At 54.6% G+C, this 16,793-nt stretch overlaps 4 protein-coding genes across 4 annotated transcripts; 1 reads left to right on the top strand and 3 right to left on the bottom strand.

Annotated features, from left to right (window-relative positions):
* Positions 1-3,600: 3,600 nt before the first annotated feature.
* On the top strand, positions 3,601-8,339 carry EsH8_X_000665 (uncharacterized protein; the record flags this gene model as incomplete). Its single annotated transcript, XM_083274753.1, has 3 exons — positions 3,601-4,318; positions 4,447-5,486; positions 5,544-8,339. The coding sequence occupies 3 exons, from the start codon at positions 3,601-3,603 to the stop codon at positions 8,337-8,339; spliced, it is 4,554 nt and encodes a 1,517-aa protein (XP_083120145.1).
* A 1,749-nt stretch (positions 8,340-10,088) lies between these two features.
* On the bottom strand, positions 10,089-11,870 carry EsH8_X_000664 (cytochrome P450; the record flags this gene model as incomplete). Its single annotated transcript, XM_083274752.1, has 5 exons — positions 10,089-10,251; positions 10,334-10,500; positions 10,561-10,875; positions 10,943-11,737; positions 11,817-11,870. 5 exons carry the CDS (start codon positions 11,868-11,870, stop codon positions 10,089-10,091), a joined length of 1,494 nt encoding a protein of 497 aa, XP_083120144.1.
* Positions 11,871-13,391: 1,521 nt separating this feature from the next.
* On the bottom strand, positions 13,392-14,835 carry EsH8_X_000663 (class I SAM-dependent methyltransferase; the record flags this gene model as incomplete). The annotated part of the gene is made up of 7 exons (XM_083274751.1): positions 13,392-13,431; positions 13,484-14,119; positions 14,191-14,231; positions 14,292-14,358; positions 14,417-14,551; positions 14,606-14,658; positions 14,737-14,835. 7 exons carry the CDS (start codon positions 14,833-14,835, stop codon positions 13,392-13,394), a joined length of 1,071 nt encoding a protein of 356 aa, XP_083120143.1.
* Positions 14,836-15,350: 515 nt separating this feature from the next.
* EsH8_X_000662 (amidohydrolase family protein) lies at positions 15,351-16,349 on the bottom strand (the record flags this gene model as incomplete). Its single annotated transcript, XM_083274750.1, has 1 exon — positions 15,351-16,349. The coding sequence occupies one exon, from the start codon at positions 16,347-16,349 to the stop codon at positions 15,351-15,353; it is 999 nt and encodes a 332-aa protein (XP_083120142.1).
* Positions 16,350-16,793: the final 444 nt, after the last annotated feature.

Below are 16,793 nucleotides of genomic sequence, written 5' to 3'. Positions count from 1 at the left end.
AACTGGTCTTGTCTTGTCTTGCCTTGCAGTTGCGTCCTACCGCTGATCGATTACGTGATCCAAGACCCAAAACAAAGTCCGAACCCCCTCCCCCCCCACCAAAAAAATACCTAGTGAAGCGGTGGGATGGGAAAAAAAATAAATTTACTGGGGGGAGGAATGCTCCGTGATTGTCGGGGCTTTGGGAACAGCCCGCCCGATATTGTGTCGGGGTCGGGGGTGATTGCAACTCGGCACCCGGAGACCCTATCTGGCGACATCATCTCGGACGAAGCAGACGGGCCAATGCAGCGCGCGTTGTGCAGCAACACAGCCATGGTTTGCAATGTGACCCTGCCCTTGGGTGTGCGCGCAGATCCGACGGATAGTTTGGCCGGGGGGATTGTGCGCATGCCGTAAATCGTCGTACATCGGCAGCCCATCACTGGCGATCGCCAAGTTGGTACGGCTGCAACATGGCCCGGGATGAGTCAGGCACATGGTGGGTTTTCCGACGATAACCCGGCGCGACTCGGGACACAGAGAGTCGGGGCCACCGAACGCAGATTGGCCAGGTCGGATGATGGTACTGCATGCATAGATGATGTTATACACACTACAGTCTCAACTTGTAGCCAAGTGGGCGAAGCAGCCAAATGATGAGCAGTGTGCGAATCAAGAGGCCTCGTTCGGGACGACTCAATCCCGACCGCAAAGGTGGGATACTTTCACGTGTGCTCGCGTAGGTACTGCCATCCATACGCAGAGCAGACTACGGGCGGATGCCATCTATCTTTGCCGTGTAAATACGGTGCAAGGTAGAGCGGCAGCACCATGACGGTACATACGTGGTGTAATTATTAGTATCCGTATACTAGTAGCAGCGGCCGGGTACGTACTGCGTAGGTGGACGGCCGGCAGGCGCAGGTGTGGATCCAACACGGCCTGATATGGTCGGGGAAGGGAAGAGCTGCGGGTTGTCGGGGTGCTCAAAGAGCCCGAGGAGGGAAAGCAGCTCGCTTGCGGCTCCCCTAGCGTGCACCCCTTTTCTTTGGAAGCGACGGTGACCGGAGGTACGTACCGCATCGTGGCCGCCTTCTAGTGTCGCATCAAAATTCCAATTGGACGCCCGGCGGGGCTGCTGCTTCTTTAGTGGGGGTATTGGTGGGGCCGCCCGAGGAGCGGGAACTTGTGAACTCTGAAATCCAGCCAGTAGGTGCAGGTGCAAGGGCGGTTGAAGGAAGGGGCAGCAGCAAATCAGTTGAGGCTTCCCTGTGCCAGGGCACCGATGGAAAGGAAAGAAAGGACGTCCCCCCCCCCCCCCCCCCCCGGGGTGGGGTCTGGTGCTCCGCCCGTAAGAAAATCCGTAAATCGACCAAGCCAAGCATGCTCCAGCGTATAGTGTACGTACACTGCTGTTGCTGTGTCTACACTAATTACTACGTACACTAAGTATGTAGCAGATTGCGGAGTGGATGGCGACGGCGGTAGGAATCTTGGAAAAAAGATTTTGTTACGCCTGGTAGCAGGGCTCTGCCGGCCACTTCTCCGCGCCATCCAGCCTGTCGGAGGGACATCCGTCCGCCACCAGTGTTTCCGCTTGCTGCTGTGCTGGCAGCATATTTATTGTCGTGCAAAGGCGTGCCGACGCCTCAGGCCAAGAGTCTCCATGATGATGTGAGATTGATAAACACCACCGCCCCGTAATCCGTCCGCTTGCTATCCTTATCCCCCCTCGTGTTCCTTTGATGGACACGCCGTCCCTATTGGTCCGGGCCGGGTTGGGTATCTGACATGCTCTGGGACCGAGAGGCAGATGCAGGGTATCTGCAGCGCGTTGACAGCTCAAAATGTCTGGCCGCCTGCTTGCCTGCGTTGGTTTCTGGCCTCGGGAATTGTCAAGATGCCGATGGGAATGAGCTGCGCAGGCGACAGGGCTTTGTTCCGGGCCCCTGCGGATGGTCGGATCTTGGAGAGACACTGTTTGGATCGGTACGGTGGAGTAATTATCACCCCCCATGTCAGGCCTGTGTGTGTGTGAGCATGTCCTTTGAGATATCGGACTGCATCCGGCCTAGTCGGCCCTCCATCTGTTGTACAACAACCGGCGACTCGAACGATGTACGACCAGTTTGGTAGGGAATCCCCAACCGCCATCCATGATTAATTGCGACTGGAGAATATAGAGTATTTTGGCGTAAACTATGGTTATGGTTATTCGCAACCCCGTTTAAGCAATCAACTCGTCCCCCTCTCCCCGTATATCAGGTGAACCGTGTCGGCGGAGTTCGTCACTCACGCTCTCACTCTTCTACAGACTAGTCCCGGACACTCTGCTGAGTGATACTCAACGGTGGACGGACAGGGCGAGTCTTGTCATGTACGCAATACTAGGTAGCTAGGTGAGCAGCGTCGACAAGCGTTGCAAGACGTGTTGAGTGTGCTGGCTTTTCTCGACGAATCTAATCCACGCAGCGGCACGACATGAACGCAATCTCCACGGCGAGTCCTTGCCTGCTCGCGGAGTTTGGGCCCTGCCCAGCAATCCAGGTGCGCAAATGGTCAGAAATTGTCTGCCCAGTCCCGGCTGATGCTGTGGCCCAGAGGCATCTCTGCCAAAAGTCCGCTGCCTAACGACATCCCCACCACCCCGATTCCATTTGGCACAGGGCGCTTCCCTGCCCGTTCAGTGGACGGGGTGGGTTTCTCCCGGCGGATTGTTGTTCATTTTGGTCTTTTGCCAGCCAGGAAAGGGAGCTAGGGGTTCTGGAGACTTTGTGGGCCCCGTAGAGCGCGTCATCCATCGCTAAGGAAGAGCGTGCGGTAAGAGGAGGTACGTACTTGCGGCGCATCGTCGTCCTGCAGGCGGCGTATCTTTTCCATGCGATCGCCGCCCATAGATACATCCCGCCCAGGCACGTGTGGGTACGTATCCCGGTACCCTCCCTCTCGCCCTCGTCCTTGTCCCCATGTGTACCAGTGGACATCCATTTTGGGACGTTTCGATTATCTGACACTGCCATCTGGAGCCTTTTGGGGGGGGGCGGAATTATTTTTATTTTTATTTTAATCTTTTTTGCATTAATAAATTTTCACTTTGTTTTGTTTTTTGTTAGCCATTCTCCGTTCGTTCTTCGGCTCAACCCTCTCTCACCCACTCATTTTACACACCCCTGCTCCCAGCTGGCCTAGCTCCATACCCCCCCCCCCCCCCGTCCCATCTTTTTTCTTTGCTGTATCCTGGTACCTCTGAGTTGCTGGGGTCCTCCTTTTTATTATCGCTTCTATCCCACCACCATCTGAGGTGCCTCTTATTACCCTTCCCTTTCCGTCCACCATCTTCAACTTCCTTCGCCTCCCCCGTCCTCTCCCTCCCTTCTTTTCGCGTCGGTCCTTAATTCCTACTCCCCAGTCCTTCACTGGACTCTTAGTATCTAATACCCAACCTAATTCTGATACCCACGCCATAAGGAGGCGACTAAACGAGAAGAACCCGTCCATCAGTGCCGAGCGGGTGGTCCTTGTACACCCGGCATACCAACAACGGCACTCTCCGTCTGACAAGCGCAACGCCGACTTCTGGGATTGCGGCTTATTCCGCTCCCGCGACCGTTCGCGCCCATGGCTTTCGCCGGGATGGCTTCCATCCCCAATAACGATAGCACAGCTCAGACTTCTGGCGTGCCCATTGGCTCTGGCCGCAGCAACCACCACGACGAGGATGATATCGCTGCCGCAAACCAAAACACCGACACCGCCGCCACTTCCGTAACCGAGGTCGGTGGCAAGCCCTCGACCCCCCGAGGCAGCGAGAAGATCGGGTCCCTCGAGGACGATGAGGATTCCGAGATGGAGCGCCGCCAGTCGCTGGTCCAGTCGCTCGCCCGCAAATACTCCCACGCATCGGGCACCGGCGCCGCGAGCACCGGTAACCCCTTCTTCGCCGACGAGAACTCCGAGCTGAACCCCAACTCCCCCAACTTCCATGGCCGCTCCTGGGCTCGCGCCATTGTCAATCTCGTCCAGCAGAACGGCGCCTCCTTCCGCACCTCGGGTGTCGCGTTCCAGAACCTCAACGTCTTTGGCTTCGGTCAGGCTACGGATTACCAGAAGGATGTCGGCAACATCTGGCTCAGCGTTGCCGGCCTGGCGCGCAAGTTCACCGGTGGTGGCAAGACGAGAATCGACATTCTCCGCAACTTTGACGGTCTCGTTCGCAAGGGCGAGATGTTGGTCGTTTTGGGCCCCCCGGGTTCCGGTTGCTCGACCTTCCTCAAGACCATTGCTGGTGAGACAAACGGTCTCTACACCGACGACAGCTCCTACTTCAACTACCAGGGTAAGTGGCAGAATCCTTTAAGCTCGGGGTGCGGGTGTTCCGTTGTGATTGGTGTCACCCTGCAAGACGCAGTCACCTCCACTTTTTGTGCGTAACATCGTGTAAAACATGTAGCTAACGAGCTCTAGGAATGACTGCGAAGGAGATGCACACCCAGCACCGAGGCGAGGCCATCTACACGGCCGAAGTGGATGTTCACTTTCCCCAACTGTCTGTTGGCGATACCCTGACCTTCGCCGCCCGCGCCCGTCAGCCCCGTCAACTGCCCGAAGGCATCGACAAGAACACTTTCGCCCAGCACCTGCGGGACGTCGTCATGGCCCTGTTTGGCATTTCCCACACTATCAACACTCGCGTTGGTAACGAGTACATTCGTGGTGTGTCCGGTGGTGAGCGCAAGCGTGTCACTATTGCCGAGGCTGCCCTCTCCGGTGCCCCGCTGCAGTGCTGGGACAACTCTACCCGTGGTTTGGATTCCGCCAACGCCATCGAGTTTTGCAAGACCCTTCGCCTGCAAACCGAGCTCTTCGACAACACTGCCTGTGTGTCCATCTACCAGGCTCCTCAGAGCGCCTACGACCTGTTTGACAAGGTTGCCGTCTTGTACGAGGGTCGCCAGATTTTCTTCGGCAAGGCCACCGAGGCAAGGCAATACTTCATTGACCTTGGATACGACTGCCCTGCCCGTGCCACCACCCCCGATTTCCTTACTTCCATGACCAGTCCCCTGGAGCGTCACGTTCGCCAGGGTTGGGAGAGCAAGGTGCCTCGCACTCCCGACGAATTCGCCGTTGCTTGGAAGAACAGCCCCAACTACACTGCCCTGCAGGCCGAGATCGAGGAGTACAAGCAGACTCACCCTCTCAACGGCCCCGATGCCGAGGCCTTCCGCGCCTCCAAGAAGGCCCAGCAGGCCAAGGGTCAGCGTGCCAAGTCTCCCTTTACGCTGTCATACATGCAGCAGGTCCAGCTGTGCCTGTGGCGTGGATGGAAGCGTCTCATCGGTGATCCCAGTATCACCGTTGGCTCTCTCATCGGAAACGTCGCCATGGGTCTCATCATTGGCAGTGTCTTCTACAACTTGCAGGAGGACACTGAGAGTTTCTTCCAACGTGGTGCCCTCCTCTTCTTTGCTCTTCTCATGAACGCCTTCTCCAGTGCTCTCGAGGTATGCATCCCACAATCGGCCTATTTGCCATGAATATTGTTTGCTGACTATTCCCAGATTCTCACCCTGTATGCCCAACGCCCGATCGTCGAGAAGCACGCCCGTTACGCCCTGTACCACCCGTCCGCCGAAGCTGTCGCATCGATGTTGTGCGACATGCCGTACAAGGTCATGAACACCCTCGTATTCAACCTGATATTGTACTTCATAACGAACCTCCGCCGCGAGCCCGGAGCCTTCTTCTTCTTCCTCCTGATGTCATTCTTCACCGTCTTGACAATGTCCATGATCTTCCGCACAATCGCCTCGTCTTCGCGAACTCTGTCGCAAGCCATGGTTCCTGCTGCCATCTTGATCCTGGACCTCGTCATTTTCACCGGTTTCGTCATTCCAATCGACTACATGCTGGACTGGTGCCGTTGGCTCAACTACCTCGACCCTCTGGCCTACTCTTTCGAGTCGCTCATTGTCAACGAGTTCCACGGCCGCAACTTCAAGTGCTCGGAGAGCCAGTTCGTCCCCAACTCCAAGATTCCTGGATACGAGAACCTCCCCTCTGCTCAGCGCGTGTGCAGTGCCATTGGTTCCGTTGCCGGTCTTGACTATGTCAACGGTGATGACTATGTTGGATCTGGCTTCCGTTACGAGTATGGCAACCGCTGGCGCAACTTTGGTATCCTCATCGCCTTCATGCTCTTTTTCTTGGCTACCTACATGATCACGGCCGAGTTGGTCTCTGAGAAGAAGTCCAAGGGCGAGGTCCTCGTGTTCCGTCGTGGATACAAGCCTGCCGCTCTCAAGGAGAAGCACTCGGACGATCCTGAGGATATTCGTGTTGGGCCCGTCACTACTGCTGATCGCCACCGTGTCAATGAGAAGAACAACGGTTTCATTGAGGAGCAGAAGTCCACCTTCCACTGGAACGATGTCTGCTACGAGGTCCAAATCAAGAACGAGACGAGGCGCATCTTGGATCACGTCGATGGCTGGGTCAAGCCCGGTACTCTGACCGCTCTTATGGGTGTTTCCGGCGCCGGCAAGACAACTCTGCTTGACTGCTTGGCTGACCGTACCTCGATGGGTGTCATTACGGGTGAGATGTTGGTCGATGGCTGGCACCGTGATGCCTCGTTCCAGCGCAAGACCGGTTACGTCCAGCAGCAGGATTTGCACTTGCAGACCACCACCGTCCGCGAGGCTCTCACTTTCAGTGCCCTCCTCCGTCAGCCTGAACACGTCCCCAAGCAGGAGAAGCTCGACTACGTCGAAGAGGTCATCAAGCTTTTGGATATGGAGGAGTACGCCGACGCCGTTGTCGGTGTCCCTGGTGAAGGTCTCAACGTCGAACAGCGCAAGCGTCTGACCATTGGTGTCGAGCTTGTCGCTAAGCCTCCTTTGTTGCTCTTCGTCGATGAACCTACTTCCGGTCTTGACTCGCAGACTTCCTGGGCCATTCTCGATCTCTTGGAGAAGTTGACAAAGAGCGGTCAAGCCATTCTTTGCACTATCCACCAGCCTTCCGCCATGCTCTTCCAGCGCTTCGACCGTCTCCTCTTCCTTGCCAAGGGCGGCAGGACTGTCTACTTCGGTGACATTGGCGAAAACTCCAAGGTCATGACCTCTTACTTTGAGCGCAATGGCGGCTTCCCTTGCCCCAGCGATGCCAACCCTGCCGAGTGGATGTTGGAGGTTATCGGTGCCGCTCCCGGTTCTCACACTGACGTCGACTGGCACCAGGCCTGGCGCAGCAGCAACGAGTACACCGAGGTCCAGGCCGAACTGCAGAGACTCAAGGCCGAGCGTGGCGAGCAGATGCCCGTCACCGAGGACAAGACCAGCTACCGCGAATTCGCCGCCCCCTTCTTCGGCCAGCTGAAGGAGGTTACCCACCGTGTCTTCCAACAGTACTGGAGAACCCCGTCCTATATCTACGCCAAGACTGCGCTCTGCACCCTTGTCGCGGCCTTCATCGGTTTCGTTTTCTTCAAAGCCCCCAACACCCAGCAAGGTCTTCAAAACCAAATGTTCGCCATCTTCAACCTCCTCACTGTTTTCGGCCAGCTTGTCCAGCAAACCATGCCCCATTTCGTCATCCAGCGGTCCTTGTATGAGGTGCGCGAGCGCCCCTCCAAGGTGTACGGGTGGAAGGTTTTCATGCTCAGCCAGATCATTGTCGAGCTGCCGTGGAACAGCCTGATGGCAGTGATCATGTACTTCTGCTGGTACTACCCTGTCGGTCTGTACCAGAACGCAATCCCCGCCGACCAGGTTACGGAGCGCGGCGCGCTGATGTTCCTGTACCTGCTCGTCTTCCTCCTCTTCACGTCTACCTTCACCGACTTCATGATTGCCGGGTTCGAGACTGCCGAGGCTGGTGGCAACATTGCCAACTTACTCTTCATGCTCTGCCTCATCTTCTGCGGTGTCCTCGCCAACCCCGACTCCATCCCTCGCTTCTGGATCTTCATGTACCGTGTATCGCCATTCACGTACATCGTTTCGGGCATGTTATCAACAGCTGTTGCCAACACGGAGGTTGTATGCGCTGCCAACGAATTCTTGCACTTCGACCCGCCCTCGGGATCTACCTGCTTCGAGTTCCTCGACACCTACATGCAAGCTGCCGGTGGATATCTTAGTGATAACAACGCTACCACCGACTGCCAGTTCTGCACTATCCAGGACACCAACGTGTTCCTGGCCAGTGTCAAGAGTGACTACGCCGACCGGTGGAGGAACTTTGGTATCACCTGGGTCTACATCATCCTGAACGTCTTCGGCGCCCTGGGCCTGTACTGGCTGGCGAGAGTGCCGAAGAAGGGCGGCCTCTTTGGCAAGAAGAAGACCGAGTAAGGCGTGACGCTAAAATACTTTTTATTCGACATGAGAGAATGAAAAACGAAAATGAAGCGCGGAGGTTTCGTGTGTGTGTATATGAACGAGCCATTTAGAGAGGAGAGCTCGGGTGCAAACCTGCAAGATGGATTCTTTACATCTGTTTCACTGGGAGATCTTGTCAGATCAGTGCACTTGAGGGGGATTGTGATCCCGTTGATCAGCAAGGATGGCGGTCAAAAAGTCCCCGTGTATTCAAAATCTCCTCTACCTGACTTTGTAGAGCTGGTACATTCCCTTGTCATTGTTACTCTTAATAGATATCCTAGAACCAAATCTCTGCCATGAGAAATTTCCTGTTTTAAACAATGCTGACTTTTGCCGTTCCTGTGCGTGTATGTGTCGTAAGAGTGTGATGTCTTTCGGGGGAGGTAAAATTGTAGTGAGCATACCAACAGGTGGGAGTTTCAGAGTGTTTTATCAGTTGTAGTGCCGCCCCATGCACTGGGACAATGGTTTGGTTTTGCAGCCTTAGTGCACAGCTTGTCTGTCGGCCAGGCTTTGACCAGTTTCTATGATTTGACATGCGCCGCTACTGGGCTATGAGGGGCTGGGGCAAAAAGTACACGCTACTGTACGCTGTTTGCGTGAGTTAAAAACGCAGTGAAATTGACCACTCGGGGACAAGCGTTACTTTCTAGCGAATGGGGTAATCTAGAGTGATGGTGTACGCCTCACTTTGCGTCCTTTGCGTGTGTTAATATTGCTGTGAATGCGAGATGTCCGCAGTCGAGACTGGATCTGCAGCCTAGCGAATAGGATGCTACAATAAAAAGGGCTCATAGCGAACAAGCGTTACTTTCTAGCGAATAGGATAAACTAGAATGATGGTGTACGCCTCACTTTGCGCTCTTTGCGTGTGTTAAAATTGCTGTGAAAGCAAGATCTGATCGAGGGTCCTGTCAGCAGTAGACGGATACAGGGGTTGGGATAGAGCCGCACGTTCCCTATTCAGATTCACTGCATTATTAACTCACTCCAAGAGAACAGAGTAAAAAGTACACCCATTTTTATTGTAGCATCCTATTCGCTAAACTCCTGCATGCTTCTTCACTTCACTGCGTTTTAACCCACGCAAAAAGTTGAAGTGACGTCTCATTTTTCCACTTCACTACAGTCCCAAATAGTAGGTTTGCGTGCTTCTTCACTGTACACTCTTTGAATGAGTGAGAGATGCAGTGAAGACTGCCAATCTTTTGGATTTTACATTCGGAGCTTTTCGGCGTATTGCCATCCAGCGAATAGGGTAGGTAAGCTGAGCAAGGATTGTAGCTTAATGCTCGTCTTCCACGGTAAGAGTGTCATCCACTCAGATGAAGCAAACATTCAATCACTTGGCCTATTTGGGTAACCGACCCTCGTGGCCAATAAGTATGTTGAACCACTCGTTCTGCGACCAAGCGGAGCGTCAGAATAGTAATTGATCAACCGATACTGACGAGGGGGGAAAGTCGCATTGTTGGGTGATTTAATTAACTAAAATTCAACTCTATTCATTCCGAGACGTTCATTCTATGATGCACGAATACACGCTGCTCATTACAGATAGAAAATACGGTAGTAAAGGTGGCTCGCAGCCTATATCTGATATTCCCCGAAACGCTCCAAGGGGGCAGGGGGTGATGCCGACGAATGCGACCACTGAGCAGACTGCGTGCTAGCGTCTCATGCCAGTACCGCGAAGGATATTCCCGCAGCATCGCTTCTTCAAGAGCGCTCGACCGGCGTCAGGTAACCGTTCAGAGGACCCTTCTCCCACAGCAAGTAAATCTTCTGCCTGCCAGCCCAGTCAAGACTGTCGTTGGCGATCTTCATGTCAAAGTTCCACAACATGCGGGCAAGGATGAGGCGCATCTCGACATATGCCAGGCTATGAGCACATCCATGTTAGCAACTGCATCTCGTAGTTGTTTCTGCTACACTCGGCTGTATTTGGTTTGGGTATCACTCACTTCCTGCCAATGCAGTTGCGGGGCCCGAGGTGAAAGGGCTGGAACGCCTCCTTGTTGTCGGTGGCGAATGCAGGGTCTTGCATCCATCTCTCGGGATGGAATCCGTAAGGGTCCTTGAAGTTCTTCTCGGAGTGGTACATGGCCCACTGGTAGACGGAGACGGTCGTCTGTGCCCGTAATGTCAGCCATCATGTCCAGCCAAACACGGGGGTTTCCTTTCAACTTACGCCCTCGGGAACATAGTGGTCCGCAATGGTTGCGCCGCCTTTCGGGACGATTCTCGGCAGCCCAATGGGCACCGGGGGGTACAGACGGAGCGCCTCGTCAAGGCACGCCAGAAGGTAGGGCAGGTTGCTGACGGATTGGAAGTCGATTTCGCTCTCGTCCTTGAACGAGCTGCGGACCTCTTCTGTCAATTTCTGCAGGGCGGCGGGGTTCATGAGCAGGTAGTATGTGACGCCGGAAAGCAGCGTTGCCGTGGTTTCGGATCCGCCGATGATGAGGATGCTGCTGTTGGCCTTGAGCTTGTCGAAAGTCATGTTCTGCAGTGTCGTTAGTTCCATTGCCTCGTTTTCATTCAAGGCTGCTCCCGTTGGGAAAACAACGTACCCAGTCATCCTTCTTCCGCAGCAAACTCTCAAGTAGATCCGGTCGCTCCTGGCCCAGGTCCATGCGTCGCCGCAGCTTCGCCTCGGTGAACTCCTCGTGATGCGCTCTCTCACGCTTCGCCTTCTCGGGAACCATGGCCATCATGAGCTTCAGCACAAAGGGGTAGTGGGTGCCCGTCTGCAGCACCGTACCCAGCCGCGCCATCTGGAAGATCGACCGCACCCACGGGTGGTAGTCGGAACCGTCGAGGCATCCGAATGCCTCGCCAAAGGCGAGATCGCCGATGATGTCAAAGGTCGTGTAGTTGTACCACGCCGCCAGGTCCAGGGCCTTGGCGCCCTTGGCCCCGTGCTCGTGAAGCCGCTGGATGAGCAGGTCGACGTAGCTCTTGATCATGGGCTGCTGGTCGCGCATGCTGCGCTCGCTGAAGCCGTGCGCCAGCGAGCGGCGCAGGGCGGTGTGCTCCTCGCGGCCCGAGTTGACAATGTCGGACGGCGCGCCGGGGACGGAGCGGTAGAACTTTTGCGACTTCTCCATCTCGGCGCCGCCCTGGGTCTTGTGGCCCATGATGTCCTTCCATGCGCGCGAGTCGTGGAACGCGAGCTCGTCGGGCGCGATGCGCACCACGGGGCCGTACCGGTTGTGCAGGTCGAGCATGTCAAAGGGGAGCGTCCCCGTGAGGAGCTTGTAGCAGAACGGGGCTCGGGAGACGCGCATCCATATCGGGCCGGGGAACTTTCGGAGAGGGTGGAGAAAGAGGTTGTAGAGGGCGTGGGCGAGGCCGTAGGCGATTACCTATTGCGGAAAGTTTGTTAGATTAACTGTTGGCTCAACTATGCTCAACTGCCGGCAAGGGGCGGGAGGGAAAGCTTACTAGGCCGGCTAGAGCGCCAAGAGTATTGACTATGCCAAAGGATAGAAGCGCCATGTTGTGTACAATCTCTCGTCTGTAAGCCTAAGATTGCAACAGTGAGATAGAGAAAAGCAAACTGTTCGAGGACGGCGTGTTCAAAAAGGGGACCTGACAGCTCAACTTTTAACTGCTGGCAAGGGCGTTCCATCTCGCTAGTTTTTATCTACAATTACTTCAGACGAAAGCGAGTACGACAACCGACGGTCCAAGCCTTAAAAGCGGGGGCTTCTATCTCAAGAACTGGTCTCGTTTGAACATGGTCTTGGCTCGGTTTCTTCCAAGTCCCATCTCGCAAACTGATGGCGTATGGGAGGCGGCGATCAATCCCATTTTCCCGCTCGCATTCCTTCTTCTTTGGAGGGACTGGGCTCCACCCCATGGCGTTTCACTGGAATTACCGGGCAATTCAGCAGAGTGCTGACATGGGCGTGGATCATTGTGGCTGTTGCGGCCCGCTGGTGATCAAAGCTTTCTTTCCTAGTGCAGCTCTCCCCCCAGTATCATGATGCGTGGCTGTTCGAGGGGTTCGGCCTGTGGGGGTCGGTCTCGGGTTCGGTATCGCTCCATCGTGATGGCATCGCCTCGCCAGACGGATGACTCCGCTCCTTGACGGGAGGGTGACGGCTGGTTGGTAGGCGGCGAATGGTCCGTCCAGTATTACCAAGTGACGCGGGGTCTAACCGGGGCCCCGGTGCCCATTACTCGTGTGGCGCAGCGGCAACATGATGAATCTTGAGACGGAGACGGGTTTGCCAGTAGGACCCGACGACCTCCTCTTGCACACGAACCAATCACGGATTATCATCATGTCACCCATAAAACCGGATGCCCCCCAATGCCAACCGCGGGGAATAGCGGTACGTGGCATCGTAAGTACGAATCCGACACCGGGGTTTGAGGATTACACAGATGCAACGGTTCTGCACTGGCACCCTTTCATTGAGTGATACCTGATAGCCATTCGAGGATAAATATCCAGCCATGGCGAATGTTATCTTTGACGCTATTCAATACGATGGTCCACTTGTTGTTCCATGACTAGCAATAACGAACGACCAACGGGCAGATTCAAACCCCGGAGAATGGACCAACCAGGACGCCGCGATTTCTTGTTCACAGCCACTGCCATGGCAAACCCTCTCTTAACTAATCAATTGGTGGAACGGAAGCCCAATCAAAAGCTGTTCCGAAAACGGAACGATAGAGATTACCAGTTTCGTCCTGTCGGCTATGCGGCTCGCTTAGGAGCTTGTGCTCTATCTACTGGCATCTAGACTCATCACTGCGGCCCCAGTTCTCCACTGAAAGGGGGATTCGGCAAGGATATGTAGAAAGCAAGTCACTATTATCTCTTAAATATAACTTTCGGGTTTTCTCGTCTTGGTTGCTGTAAATGCTATGCGTGCGTCTATGGTCTCTTGAGCTATTTCTAGATCGCCAATTAGAGTAAGTAGGTCTAGGCCAGCCATCGACTTTAATATTAAAAACATGGGATAGTGCATTGCGCACAAGTACTCGAGACGCCCTTTATCATTCTTACTTGGATTCTTCCGGCTTGCGGGCGTACACGATATGTCTGTTTGATGTCAGCAGACTACTCGCGTGGGTTCAAAGACAAGTGCACATACAGGTCCATCACTGGCTGAAGCTTGGGGTCCTTGATAGCTTTCCGAAACTCGCTCATCAAAACCAGAACCTCTGCATATTCCCAGCCCAGCACTTCTTTCAGGAGAAAAGTCCCAAACCCCTCAAGCGACTGATCGAGAAATGCTAGCAAGCCCGCCCCAACCTCTTTCAAGGTGGGATCACTGGCCCAAGGCCCGACGGGGATCCGACACTTCTTCTCGACAATATCGACAAACCCAGTAGCCTGGAGACTTTTAACGAGACCATTGTCCCGACACTGCATTGCTGTCTTTCCGAGCTTGCTGCATGCCTCCGTGAGGGAATTATACCAAGTCCTAAAGGGATGGTCGTCATCCACATCTTGGGCCTGAGATCGGATTTCGATGTCATGTTCTTTAATCTCAATATAACCACCAGGCTTGAGACATTCAAATGCCTCTTTGTAGAGTGCTTTCCAGTCAGACACGCAGCCTTCAAGGTTGCGGATGTGAATGAAGTCAAAATGGTTAGCGGGCCACGTCCATGGCTGATCGATGTCGTCTATCTGGAACTTGCAGTTAGGCGGGACCCACGAGGGCTGAATTGGCGAAACGTCAACCCCAATGACCTCAGCCGAAGGGAACTCGTCGGCAAAGTCGCTACTATTGGTAAGCCAACGCTCACACTTGATTGCGGGGCCCGCGGTGCTGGCAAGCATTTATATACTTACATGGCCCAAATTCCTGTTCCGGTGCCAACATCGAGAACCATCTATGGTGTATAAGCCTTTTTGTTTTTTCTATGCGGATTATCCAATGATTGATCCATTACCTGCGAGCTGTTGCCAATTGGGGAAAGGAAGAGCTTGTCGCCGAGGAATAACGTAGCCCAGTAATGACTGCGTCGAAGTTTAGCTTACTTCGTGTAAGTTTTTTGGAGCCAAGCAGCAAGCATACTTGATATCAAGACCTTCGTTTTGCCTTTCGTCATTCGGTGCCCAATAGTCGACTTTCTGGGTGTACGTCCGACCTTGGATACGTCGGTATTCGCTGATGCTTTCACTCAATGATGCAGTAGAAGTCGAAGTGATGCTTCGGTTGGTGAGCATCTCCAGTTCCGACCAAACACTTTTTTAACGAGCTTACCTTCCTGTCTCGGCCAGAGCCTCATCCTCGGTTTCGTCTTGAATAGCAGGGTCCTTCCGCAAGCTCGGATTAGCACACACTGCACTGGGCCGATATGCTCGGCCTTTTCCGCAAGCGAAATAGATACTAACAGCGATGATTTGATCCTCTGCAGGCCCTGGGGTATGCGCGGTAGTGCTGGCGGGCGGGGAGCCGGTCGACGGCACGACGGGATTCGGAGCTGCGGACATGACGGTGGTGTTGCGGTGCAGCTGGTCAAGATCGTGGTTCCGAAGAGGTATTAGAAACGAGAGAGAAACACGAAAGCCCACGCAACCGCCATCTTTTTAATCGATTTGGACTCTCTGTTGGCTCTTGATATGCACCTGTAGACTGGGATTCGAGCCGCCAGGGGGTACGAGTACGGTCCCGAACCCCCGGACGAATCAAATAGAATTGCTCAACGTCCTACCTACAGCTCATAGGTCCGGTTTGGGCATGCTTCAAGTCTGGTACCCTTCAACAACTAAATGACATTGGGACATCATACGAGAAGCGGTTTTGAAGCGACTTATTGGCTGGGTGTGGCACCATATGTGGGACAGTGGCCTGTGTACTGCGACTGAATGGATCTCAATGCTTGCGCCTCGGCTATGACTGCCAGGGTCTGATAAGAATCACACGAGATAGAAACACAGAGCAAGAAGACTATGAATGTATCCATTATTCCAAGCTTGAGTAAGATTCTCGTTGAACGGAGCGTGATCTAGGTGCTTTTTGGAACCGCCGTTGCATTAACTCGCAAGAGCTTCTCGGCGTTTTGGTGGGCAATCATCTCAAGCTCTTTTGCGGTCACCAGCCCACTCTGCTGCAGCTCTCGGATCCACGCCAAGCCGTTTTCGTTCTTCTCGAACGGATAATCGACGCTATAAAGGATGTGAGCAACGGGCGTATTCCGCAGGATGCAGGCCATCGGGGCAATCCCCCAGACCCCGCTTGTCGTGAGCCAGATGTTCTCATTCCACACCTGGCGCCAGGATCGTTGCCGCTGCCCCCACCGGATGGACAGCTTCTCCACACGCTCCATCATGAACGGAAGCATCTCGCCAAAGTGCCCGATGATAATTTTGAGCGTCGGTACTGCGTCAAACAGCCCGGCGGCGAACAGCTTGAGAACCCCGAGTCCGGTCTCCTGGTGCCAGCCAAACCCGCTAGATCCGAGACTTCGGGCGGCGCCGGGGTCGAACTGGCCCTCATACGCAGACCGCTGGCCTTCTGACGGGTATGTTGGATGGAGGTAGATGGGGACGTCGAGCTCCGCCGCTGCGACAAACACCGGCCAGAAACGGCGGTCATCGTAGTGGACGCCGTCGACATGAACGTCCACCAGTGCCCCGACAAACCCGAGCTCCTGGACGCAACGGCGAAGCTCGGTTGCCGCCGCCTCGGGCTCCGCCATGGGAAGCACGGCGAACCCTGCGAGGCGCTGTGGGTTGGCCCGCACGGCTCGTGCCAGCTCGTCGTTGGCCAGGCGGCTGGATTTCAGAGGTCTGTTGCCCAAGCCTGGAGCGTGTGACACAATCTGCAGCGCGATCTGGTTCTTGTCCATATTGGCCAGTCGGAGTGGGCCGATATCTCGCAAACGGTCTGCCACCTCGGGCAGATGCTTGAGTTGCTCCGAGTAGATGTCGGACAGCTCGGAAAACAGATCCGGGGCGATGAAGTGCTCCTCGAGCGTGATGAGTGGAGGGATTGACTGGGACATTTCCGCTGGATGATTTTCACGTTCTGGAAGGGGGCCTTTCTGTAAACAATGCAATGTATGATAGTGGGATTTCCATCTAAGTACGGCCTCATTAATAGCAAGCCAGGGCGCTAGAGGTCGGCATCTCCCGAGCACCAGGACCCCGCGTCGGAGGAAGTTCATCCGAGACACACAGAACGACGAGGGGCGGGTTTGATGACCAACATTAGTGGTACTGACCTCGCATTGTTATCTTCGGGAACTGAAAAAACCGAAAACTAAGCTCTTGCTTTGGCTATTTGCCTTTGCGTTCAAACCTGTTTTTGGCGAGGTAAAGCTTGAGATGGGCGCCTTCCTTGCATAGTGCAATTGGCACCAGACCACAGGTCACTTGCATCTTATAGCATCCAGAAATTACGTCTTGCTCGTCGAACATTCGACCGTTCTCAAAATTTCTGGTTCTAA

This window comes from Colletotrichum jinshuiense, chromosome 10 (assembly GCF_051148585.1).
Source record: "Colletotrichum jinshuiense chromosome 10, complete sequence".
Taxonomy (NCBI): Eukaryota; Fungi; Ascomycota; class Sordariomycetes; order Glomerellales; family Glomerellaceae; genus Colletotrichum; species Colletotrichum jinshuiense.
The sequence above is the reverse complement of the archived record's forward strand: the minus strand, read 5'-3'. Positions and strand labels throughout refer to the sequence as shown.